At 42.8% G+C, this 12,129-nt stretch overlaps 1 protein-coding gene across 12 annotated transcripts in view; it reads left to right on the top strand.

Moving 5' to 3' along the window:
- The window catches only part of celf6 (CUGBP Elav-like family member 6), a 122,086-nt gene that overhangs the window by 81,449 nt on the left and 28,508 nt on the right, over window positions 1-12,129 (top strand). For all 12 annotated transcript variants that reach the window (XM_054616491.1, XM_054616483.1, XM_054616558.1 and 9 more), the window contains exon 3: window positions 5,164-5,212. In XM_054616491.1, the coding sequence (XP_054472466.1) occupies window positions 5,164-5,212 (49 nt within the window). The remainder of the gene's footprint in view (window positions 1-5,163; window positions 5,213-12,129) is intronic.

Here is a 12,129-nt window from a genome sequence, read left to right as displayed (position 1 = left end):
TTCATAAAATTTCACTGTGAAAAGGTAAAATAAAATAAAATAAAAATAAATAAATGTGTAAACTTAAATTAGCTTTCATGAAAAATCTTAAAACGGTTACAGTGAACCTCTAATTGCTTCACAATGTCATGAGTTCTCACCAATGGGTTACACAGTGAACCCACAGCAATCCTCTAAGTTCAGAGGATGAAACAACTGTATCCTTTGACCCAGAGCAGCGTCTGGCAGCCTGTCTGAGGTAAATTGTTGTATAGCCTGAGCTACTGCAGGGTAGTTTCCGTTTAAAAATATGCTCTGAGTGAATTTGAGTTTCCTCTGGTAAACGCAGTGTACTGTGTATATCTGGGGCTTATATGGTAAAAGGTAACAGCAGAAGGAGTAGATCTGGTCTGTGCTGCCTTTGTTGACATTGAAAGGAGTAATAAAGTTTGCTGTCCTGCCTCCATGTTGTTGTACAATGTACGCATAAAATATGTCCATTCCTCACAACGTGATTGGTTGATGCTTTTAATTCTCATAAAGCTCAGAAAAATCAAACTTACTCCCAAAAAGAATTAAGACAATATATATTAGATAATATAAAACTAAAATTGGTGACCTGACCTTATTTGTGGAGGCAAACTGTATATATGTGTGCCTTTGCCACTCTGAATCTCCTAGACAAGAATATTTATCCATTTAGACAAGTTGGCCTACACTCTTCCCTCCATTTGGTGAGCAGTATTCGTCGGCCGCCACTGTGATTGGCACAGCTGTTTAAAAGTTATGAGATGAAGTAATGTGTACGGCTGAGAAAGGTAATGATTCATTACCAAATTGTGCGTGCAATTGACATGGAGTTGGAAAAAATTAATGCATTTCAATTTGCAAACCAGGATCTCTCTTGTATTTTATTCTGTCCAATTCAACTTGGATCACCAAAAATGTTCTTTTCACTGAATACTGCTAGTCAAGTTTAAGAGTTACAACCAAAGAAACTCAACAATGGACGAAGAGTAATATTAGTATAAGTACTCACACTTCTATCATGGTCCTCAGAGAACACCTTTTTAGGTATTTAAGTGTTTGGTAGATTGCTTTTCTCTTTGCTGGCTTTATGAGCAGTGGTATTTACAAAGGATGGTCAAAGGCCAGCGGTGTCCTTGTCTCGCTTTCTCTCTTCTGTACTATTATCAATCAGACAGACTAGCCAAAGACAGACGGAATGAAATGCATGCACACTCAAACACACATGACCATACCCTCTGAAACTTACACACAGACTTTTACTAGAAAATGTAAGCAGGTTCCTCTCTTCCACACTGTTGGCTATCCACCCCTCTGTGACTTCAGCTGACTTTTGTTCATCATAACTAAATGAAAAATATAGATTTGCCTCTGGAGATTAGAGCAAATGAAAAAAATGAATGTATGGACATAAAGGAAATAGAGCATGAAGGAGGGGAAAATACGGAGAGGAAAAAAAGTGAGTGAAAGAAAGAAAAAGACAGAAAAAGGGAGAGATGAGGAGAAAGAGAGATGGGCTCTCTAAGTGTAGAAGCACACCGGCACAGAGCTGTGAGTTCCCAGGCAAGACAGCATGAGCTGCCTATTTGTCAGCATTGATCAACCCATTAAGGGGCTGTGGTGGGAAGCATATTGGTTTTGGAGGCCAAAGGGGCAGAGAGAGACAAAGATAAAGCAAGACGGGGGGCTGTTGAACTCCTTTCAGCCTCGGCAGCCACATGTCTATAGGATGAAAAACCCTGTTGTCGACCTCTCCAATGTCTATGCAGTTCATTTTCACGGAGCCCAATGGGAAGGTGGTAGATGTAATTTGTCTTACAGCATCTCTGGGGGCTCAACTGTATGTTTTATCTTAGTTTTCAACCGCTGCTATGCTAATAGGGAACTAGCTAGCTCCTCAGACAGACAGAATGTCACTTGTCCTTTTTCTTTACTGTGTGGTTGTGTGTATGCATGTGTGTAGGCAAAAGGATGGGTGGTGTGAGGTGGGGGTGGGTCCTGGCCCTAGGGGAAAGCAGGCTGCCTCTTCGCCCAGCCTCTGATGAATTCATATAATTAACTCTGCCTTGATCTGTTGGCTAATCCTGCACTCAGTAATAAGGGATTAAAATGTCACCTAAGCCACCTGCTGTTATTGAGCCCCTAGACTTTTTGTGCCTGTGCGTGTGTGTCTGTCTGTGTGTGTGACAGTGAAAGCGAGAGAGAGAGAGAGAGAGAGAGAAGATAAAAGTAAAGTTAATTTCAAGATTTCTGTGCAGTAAGCATATGTGCTGGAAACATTTCCTCTGTTTGCGCAAGAAAATGTATGTAGAGGACACTATAAAGTAGCTCAAAGAAGCAGACTTCTCAACTGCTGCCACTTGAATGCGAGCGCTACTCATAACTCCATAGTTTGGCATCAAGCTGAACTCCATAATTTGGCAGGAAGCTGGAGCAGACGTTGCAGCAGACTCGCTCTGAAAACTCATTGTCACAGTCACTAAAAAAGGACACGAAAGTGGGACATGCTGGAAGGTAGGAGTTGAGGAGTCTTTTTTTCCCCTCCCCTCTCACTTTGACCTCCTTGGACCAAGTAAAGAAAAAAAAAAGAAGAAAGAAAGAGGAAAGAAATGAGTGCCAATTGGTTGGCTTACAGCCCACAGACCAACGGCCAGCTTGCCTTGCCTGCCTGCCGGCCACCTCCGCGCGGTTGCCTAGCAACCACAAGTGTACTTTTGGGTTGTCTAATGACTCTTGTTGCTGCAGTGGCTCAGGGGCTACTAATGAAGCCTCCTGACCAATCGGTGCTGTTTAAGACCTGGAAGCTGACTGATCACTGGACAGGGATCTTGGGACTTCAGGCTACTCTAAACCTCTTATGTGAGGCACATTCTTCCCCAAAACTGAGCTGCTGCCAAGACACACACACACACGTACGATATCTACACAGAACACACCTTAAATACAATACTGCTTCATAAATAAGGTTCATATGGTATCTTACGAAGATGTATATATCATTTTATATCCGTTCTCTTACGAATGTCCAGCAGCACAAGCGATTAGTGCATGTGTAGTGAATGTGTGTAGGCAACCAAACCACTGGGTTACGTTTAGGGAAAATCGTGTTGGTTTATTTAAGTATATTTTTTACATAAAGTATAATAAAACAATGGTTTCCTTGGTTAAAGTCCTGTATTTACTTATGCCATCCATCCACCGACCTCATACCTATTAGGACTTAGTCACCTGAGTTCCTTAGCGGAAGCCCTGCATGTCCTGGCTTACAATTGAATGGGTTATAAACAGTGGATTATTTTTCTTGGTTATAAGTACAAGCAGTGAATGAGAACAGCCTGCAATGCCTCACCCCACTTTAACTTTACCTCAGACTCACATGTAAACAGATTGACTGCAATAGTGAAGAGTGATTCTGTCCCCATCTGGCTGTTTAAGGCCATCCAAAGATGATAATAATGGTGCTAAGGGCCCATTCAGCCCTTGATCCACACGATAAGCACAAACCAACAGAACTCTACTCAGTTCTCCCAGAGCCACAGTAAGCCAGATTTCAACACAGTAATGGCTGCAGCTCGAACATCTGGACTCCTTCCTCTTGAAATCATAAGGAAATCTAGTGACGACTTCCAAAATCGCCTTTGCTACCTAGTGTCTGCAGAGTTGAACACTATCAACGTTGTCCACCCTAAAATGATGTTTATTTACCTCTTTTTCACATATTATCAGAAGAAGTTATAGATGGCATTTACATCTATGTGTGTTTGTGTGCGGGTCCATTTATATGGATGTGATTGGCTTGAGTCTGAATCTGTGTGTGTGTATATGCCGCTTCATAGACTTGTGTTGGTAATGCGTCCGTCATCTCGCTAAGCTTTGTTCCAGTGTCACAGCATATTGCTAGGGGAGTACATTACGTCCCCAGGGTGTCACCATGTACACGCTTGTCTATACATGTCTCAAGTCTTAGGTCTATATTTGGCCATGGTCAACTGCTGTCAAGTGCCGCGCTGCCTGAGGGCTCAACACCCACTGTGCTGCCCTTGCTGACTGATCTGAGGGGGCAGTACCGTGTGCCATTCACTGGCATTCACATGTTGGACCTGTCTGCATGGCCTAGTTAGAAAAGATAGGCCCACTGCTGACTGAAGCCAGAAAAAAACACCATGCCAAATATAAAACACAATGCCAAATATGACATGCGTGGGTAGCGTCAATAAGCAAGGGTCTTCAAGGGTGGCTCGCAACACCTTCCCTTTTCACAAAGGAAAGAGGGGATATTATTCCTGTTTCAGAGACGTCACTAGATCAAGTGTTATTCTGTTTTCACATTCAAACTCCAGGGAGTGAGAAAAAAAATGAAACCATAGACAGGGGAGCAAAGAGAGCCAGGGGAGTTTTTATTCACGGCGTGCAGTTTTTAAAAGGTTTTTTTATGTTAGCTTGGCGACGTTTTGCTTTCACCTCACTATAAAATGGTTCTTCAAAGGTTGTTTATTGATCCCCCACTGTTAACCTTTCACAAGCTGTTTCACACTACACTGTTCGGTGGCTCTCAATAGCTTCCAGGAGGGGCAGGCTGGGGGCAGGGTGGGGTTGGCTGACCAGACCGGTGGCTCATAGGTTGTGAGTTGCAAAAGGGCTTCTGGGCAGAGAGGAGAGAGAGGAAGAAGGGATGGAGGCAGAGAAAGAGGGATCGCTGAGGGTCAGGGATGAGCAGGATATTGCTGGTGACTGGGAGTCTGGAGCCAGAAGGGGACAGGAAGAGCAAGGGCCAGCCTGAGAGGACCTCTCCCTGTGGGGCTGGGAGTGGCTGATGTAATGGCATTAATCTCCAAGTGCCATCTGACACCCAGTGTGGCTCCGTCATTGAAAAGTGCTAATTCTGCTGAACTGTGAGGGGAATTCAGGCTTCTCTAGAGGCAGTGCCCTGGATTAATTAAACACGTTGGCATGGAGAACGGAACATATTCATCTCTTTTACGGCATCATCACATCAGATTTTTTGCATTTAGCTCACAGAGCAGGACAAAATCAAGACATTAACGCTAGGAACACTGCCACATTTCACTTGTTCTCTCCTATCGAGTTGTGCTAACCTGGGATTACCCATCTCTTCCTTCTCTCTCTCCCTCCCTCTACTTCTCTCTCTCTCTCCAGATGAACCGACCCATCCAGGTGAAGCCAGCCGACAGCGAAGGACGAGGAGGTAATTAACCTTCTCCTGGTCTCCGTTGCACAACCCCCCCTTAAAAAACACACACGCAAACACACAAATACACTGGAACAGCATACGCGCAATCCTTAATATTCTGCTCTCACTTGAGACACACTGGGAGTTAGTGGAGTAGCCCATAATATAGGTCACTTGCTTCTATTGACTTCCCATCTGTGCCAGCAGAGGGGCTGTCTCAGGTTCACAGTCACTGGGAGCGGTTCAAAGACAAGACAGAGAGACATGGAGAGAAATAAAAGAGGGACAGGGAACGGTAAAGAATGGGGAGTATAGGATCTCCATCCCCTGATCTATATAGAGATATGAGGCAATGGAAGAGACCCCAAATATACAAAGAGAATCGCGCACACACAAACTTATATAAACATCCTGGAGCTACTACATGTAGAGACGGTATCAATTTTACTGGATGTATTAATTTATAAGTCACTGAAAAAGGGAAGAGACAGCATAAAGTAAGTATCTCAAAGTGGGACGTATCATTATTCAAGGTGTTTGGAACCTCTTTGTGGTATCTGATTTTGTCTAGTTGTAAGAACAAAACTAATTCATGTTTTACTTCTTTAAACTCAACATTCACATGTACAGTATCTACTATAAATCTTCCCATAGTGCCTTCCAATTTACCTACTTACTTCTCGAATTGTCCATTTAGCTACCTATTTATCTGCCTGCCTAATTAATAGTACTGTCACATGGGGATTTAATAGTATCGATTTTTTAACCATCTATAAGTTAGCCGAGTTAGATTTAGTGTGATCCAATGTTTGATGTGAGACTTCCTGCTGAACTCACTTGGCAAACTGCAAATGAATCAATGGGTTCATTCTACTTGTTCTTATTCTCCTCTAGTTGAATTGGATCATTTGTTTTTAAAGAATGTTATTCTTTAAAAAGTAAACCAGCCCATTTAAAGCTTTAATCACGACAATGAAATGTAGCAATTGTGCTTTGACATAGTACTGATTCTTTTGCATAGCCTCCTCCCTCCATCTTTAGTCTGACTGACACGGTGATTGACTAGATCATTCTGAAGCCATTTGTAAGTAACATCACTGAGGTTAATGCAGATTAAGCCTGTTAAAGATTTACATGGGTGGAATGAGATCGAACTGGACCAGTGTGTGTCTGCCCTGTGCTTGCATTTCAGAGTGGTGATTTAGACTGCCTAGGTCAGATTAGACTGAGGGACTTTGCTAATTTATGTGGTGAAGTGTGAATCTGATGGCCCATTTCTATTGCCACACAGACCCCGGCGTAGATCAGATTTTTTGTCATGGCAGCACTTTAATTAACGGCCATCTAAAAACAGGCAAAGTCTGACCGACAAGCCCTGGGCGAGAGCCAATCGGCATTCTCACCAAGATAAATTGGATCTCCGGACTTAAAAAGGGAGGATGGATGGGTCCCAATATCAATTACAACCCTTTTTTCAGCAGAAAGAGAAGGGAGATGAACCGGCAGTGTGAATGAAATACAGAGAGCTCTTAGGCTGGCAGAGCCTCTGCCAGTCTGTCAGATGCACTTTCTATATGGGAGGACAGGATAGGACACAGCACAGAATGAAATAAGACCAAGCAGACAGGCCCCAACAGAGATATTGAGCGTTAATGGCAACAGGAAGTCAGCAGACAGGGCAGGGAAGTAAACCACAGTCACGGCTGACAATGAAATGAGATTTACTATGAAGGCCTGTGGTTAAAGGAAAATAGACAGCCCAGCTAAGGCTGACTAAAGGAGAGACAGTAGCGAGGGATTCATCTCTGGAAGGCTGGGGAGCAGTGAGGTGCACCAATCCCAGTGGGGCCTCTTGATTGTCAAACCCAGGACTGCACTGGGACATTTGTGCCTCTAGAATGGAGTCACATTTATCACTACCAAGACATCAGCAATTATCTGTCATGGGAACTTGTGCAGAGGTCTCGATTACGTGTATGTGCAGGCATTAGGGCCCATTCTCCAGTAGCCCCTCACGGTGTCCCTTAGAGACAACTTGTCCCTGGGGGAATGGGAGTGTCAGGAGGAGAATAAAACCAGAGCACAGAAAATGACTAGGGGGGCCCCAGCGCCACAAATTCCTGCCGTTCGGCTGCCATTGTGGATCAAAGGGCTGATTCTCTGGCTGTCTATTACAATGACTCATGTCTTGTTTTTTTTCCCCTTGGATTATCAAGAAGAAATGTAGCATGGGAGGGCCGACCTCTTCCCCACAAAGTCCACAATGACCTGATGCGATTTACACCACTTTTTTTTTCCTGCCCAATATTATCAAACCATAACTTCAACTCAGAGATACCAAGACACAATCAAGGCATGACTCACTTGTTCACTCGCTCTGTGGTCAGTGCAGGAACAGACACGCTAATATAGCTCCACTTGAAACCCAAGCAATTTGCTTCAAACCAAAAGAGGCTGAAATAAGGAAAAGCAGACAAGTACATCGCTTGTTCTCCCTCTCTATTGTTTTTTTCTTCCTTCTCCCTCACTTCATCTCATTGGAACTGAAGTGCAAAGGGAGAGATGGAGCAAGTGATAGTGAGAGAGGTGGGGATTCAGTACAAGGCCCATGGAGGAATGCGAGAGAGTGAGGAATGGAAGACAAAAAGAGCGAGAGGGGAAGAGACGACAGGATGAGAAAGTTAACGGAGGGTGATGGAGGCAGCTGAGTGAATCTCTGCAGTAAATCATCTCAGAGCCGCCCCGTCCCTATCTCCTCCTCGCCTCGCCAGGAATCTTTTTCCCCCTGACCTTGTCTGCCGCTGTGTCTGTGAAGAAAAGATGGGGCCAGATTATCTATGATTGGAGATGGCCATTATCTAAACACAATCTTGGAGCCAGGTCCCACTCCTCTAGCCACTGCTGTGAGACTGGAGACCACACTGATGAGAAGAGAGATGACGGGTCAGCCTGCAACACCCTCTCCTTTTATTAACTCTGATAAGATGGTTTCAACACTCTCCCGAAATGCCCAGCAACCTCCATCAACATCGACTTTTTCACAAAGTGCCACTCTCGGTGCATTTGTCTACACACAGTCTCTTTACCCTACTTGTTTATTAGCTCCCCATACTTTTGTTTTATTGGTTACTTATAGAGTGCCAGAGGCATTGCAATCCCTGCATTTTATACTCTGCAGCCCCGTGTGAGCCTTTTTAATATCTTATCCATGCCTTTTGTCTGTCTGGCTGAGGGGAGTCTTTGTAAATGGGTCGTGGTTGTCCTTGCCAACCTGCTGCTCTTCAGATGGTTGACCCCAGTTGGGGCAGTGGAGAGATTGACAGGACCTTAAGATGTTGCGCACTGTGCTGTCATGCCCCACCCCAGCAGGTAGGGAAGAGTGAGGGCTGCTGGCTGGCTCAGTCTGGCAGGCCACTGGGGAGGGGCTGTCTGGAGGCACCTCACGCCCACAGAAGAGCGCGCTCCACTTTACATGCAAATTAAGCCAAAAGATCCCTCTGTGCCTCTGGACACGATCCTGCAAAACTCTGAAAAGTCAAGAAGAACCCTGGCAGCGTTTCATATGTGTGTGCTGAGAAATACACGCAGACATGGGGACTCTTGGACAGGAAAAATAATTGCACCCATTGTACTGTATCAATTTAAGTTTTTAAAGCATTAATTTAAATTACTTTGTTGTAGAAATCCATGTTTGGGCCATTAGAGAAAATGTTTCTAATGCGCAAAAAGAATGTGTTAAAATATTTGGACTAGGGCTGCAACAGGCAATTCCTTACAAGTTTCCTTGATTGTTCTTTGCTGTTTTTTGATCCCTCCCACTACAATGGTTAGATGGATATGACAGCTCTACTGGTATAGGTAATGCATTTACAAACGCGAGGCCTGTATCATCTTATCGTGCTTGATACACTGACAACTCACGTTTGTTCTCCTCTGTTTATTCCATTTACCTCCTCACTTTACTGGATAATCCACTTGCAGACATGATATTGCAGACCAGCAGCAAAAAGGTTTAGTGTGCGTTTGCACATCATTTTTACTGGGATGAGGTCTAATTACCAATGTTAGCTGGATAGAAGCTAAACATGAATTTAGAGTAGAATGGGGTTTATTTTGTAGTTGAAAATGTTCTGTAAAGGCAATAGGAATGTTTTCGGGTGTTGAGAAATTAAGCTGTACACACACACACACACACACACACACACACACACACACACACACACACACACACACACACACACACACACACACACACACACACACACACACACACACAAGTTTGCAAAAATTTTAAATCATTATATCACTTTGATAAAACACTGTATACTCACCCATACTCACTTTCCAGCATCACCATATTTGCTAAATACAGTGACAACCGCTCTTTGCTTCTTCTGTCAAGCCAAAATTACTCCCCACAATCATAAGCTATAATTCTAAAATGGCAAGAAATATATCGTGATCAAGTTTAACTTTCAAAAATAGAATTTGGTGGCTTTTTTAAAGCCAAAATAATCTTAACTACTATGTAGCCTATGCTGCCATTTAATTACAACAATGTATTGATCGCTAAGGTTGAATTCAATTTGTTGTGTAGCAATGTCTTTTTTTCTCAGAAGTTTAAATGAATTTTGATTTTTAACTGTACTTCATACAGAACTTTTCACTCAACATCATTTTCACTACCCTTCAAATAATTTGATTAACAATCATTGACTGCCGATGATTTATTTTCTAACAAATAATAATTAATCAACAGATTAACTGTTTTTGGCACTATTTGTTTCATGAGAAAGATAATGACAATCTATTATTGCTTCTACAAAAGTTTCATTGAGGTAAACTTTTTGTAGAGTAAATGAGTCTCGTAAAAGGGTAATTATCGCATTATTTGGGGAAAATTAGGACTGATAAGGATGCAAAAGTTGCATGGCCAATGACGATCATCTCGAGATTATAACAGTTATAACAATGCTTGATAATAAAAGAGATAACATAATGCTCATTATTTTAAAAAGTCTATACTGAAACTAAATGGCAACTTTTGATTCCAGTCTCCTGCCTTTACACAACTGGCACATAGAGTAGATGGTGAAAATCAAAATGTCACTCAATATTAAGAAGTCGTTTCCAACATTTTTGTACTGTACACCCAGTCTGTACGCCTACATGTGTGAGCGTGTCTGGTGGCAGGCCTCCCAGGCAGCAGCGCACCAGCGTCAGGCTTTTTCTAATGAGACCAGAAGAAGCACAACTTCTCTGTTGTGCTGCCTGGAACATTACTCTGCATTTGAAATGCACCCAGCGGCCTAGCAGGCATCTTTTATCGTTAGATGCAGCTGTCCATGCTTTTCTGAACACTACTACCAAGCTTCCCTGACTGCTACCAGCGGGCAAAAAAGTTATGAAGTTGTGAAAAAAATACTTATATATTTACCACGACACAGGAGCAGGAGAGTAATTATTTAAAGAAAATATTCCCATTATTGCCAAACAAAAGCAGAAACCTTTGAAAAGTACACTTCACAGCGACTGACTCTCTGCCTGGAGAGAAAGGGTGAGGGATGTCATTAAAAGGGTAAACAGAAAGATACAGGGCAATAGAGAGAGACAAAAGGAGATGGAAGGAAAGGCAAAGCACACTCTATATGCATATACTGCAGCGTACAACACAAGTAGCACTTTATTCCAGGGAGAGAAGCATCAATCTTGACAGCATATGGCGTCTGTGCAAAATCCATTAATTTTTAATATACCGGGTGCTGAAATGAAAAGGCTTCCTGAGACAAGCAATTGTCAGATGTCAGTAGTGTTTTGATAACTTTTCTGATCTCCTTTTTTTCTTATTTGCATTCATAAAATGGGTCTGTCCACATGCCACCTCAGTTTGGACATGGCTGCAGACTGACATGGAACCATGTTCCACACAATTGCTCCCACCGTCTGACAGGAGATGAGGAGACACAAAAAATGACATGTGTGAATTATTTTGTGTATGGGAGGAAGTGTGACAAAGGCCTGCTTTCGCACACATTTGCATTACAAAAATCCATTACTGTACATATAATAGAAATATCTTCCATATACACCTAAACCCATGTTAAGCCTATGTATCCGCTAATTATAATTAAATGTATACATTAGAGATGTTCCAGGATTAATTCATGGTGATTGAGGATGCAGTGATACATGCAATCATCAAAATGATGTGGCCAGGCTTCATGACTACAACACACATATGCATACACATTATTATTTTTAAGTAGTGGCAAGGTTTTGAAAGTGCAGATTACAAAGGTCTCTTCAGAGTAGGGCAGAGAAGTGTTGTAGAGCTGAAATGTTCTCCAGCTGTGTGGCTCAGCTCTGTTAGAGGGATAAGATGAGCCCCTCTCAATGAGAGATAAGTACCAAGAGGTCAAACAGTCGACTCAATGAGTTCTGTCATACTTCTGTATCCTCACCCCTCTTAATGCAAATACACGACTGTACTTGAGAAGATTATTCATTTTTTCCCCCTAACTCTCCCCCACTCTTTTAATGGATAACTCTTTGGAGTCATGGAGCCGTCGTGCAGAGGGTGCATTACAAGATATTTATTCATATGTATAAAATGGCAATTTTAAAGCTTGCGAGTGGCAATCAGCGATGAGTGAGAACATGCAAAATCCAATAAGAGCTGCTTTGGAGACAGGTGCAAAGTGGACTAATTAATAGCAATCTATACTCTGGCCAGGGCATGCAGTGGGCCGACTGAGACACTCTTAGGTCAGGCAATGAAAAGATAGCAGCTCCAAATTCATTTTCTCACCGTGGCTCTCCCAAAGGAAGGCTCCCAAGTACACTCACACTTCCTTTAATGCCTTCACTGGGGTGTAATTTATTTTTGCGTTTGCCAGCACATTTAGAAAGTTCATTACTTTGCTCATGGCTTG

Source organism: Anoplopoma fimbria, chromosome 2 (assembly GCF_027596085.1).
Source record: "Anoplopoma fimbria isolate UVic2021 breed Golden Eagle Sablefish chromosome 2, Afim_UVic_2022, whole genome shotgun sequence".
Taxonomy (NCBI): domain Eukaryota; kingdom Metazoa; phylum Chordata; class Actinopteri; order Perciformes; family Anoplopomatidae; genus Anoplopoma; species Anoplopoma fimbria.
Note: the sequence above shows the minus strand (reverse complement) of the source record. Positions and strands in the feature narration are given on the sequence as shown.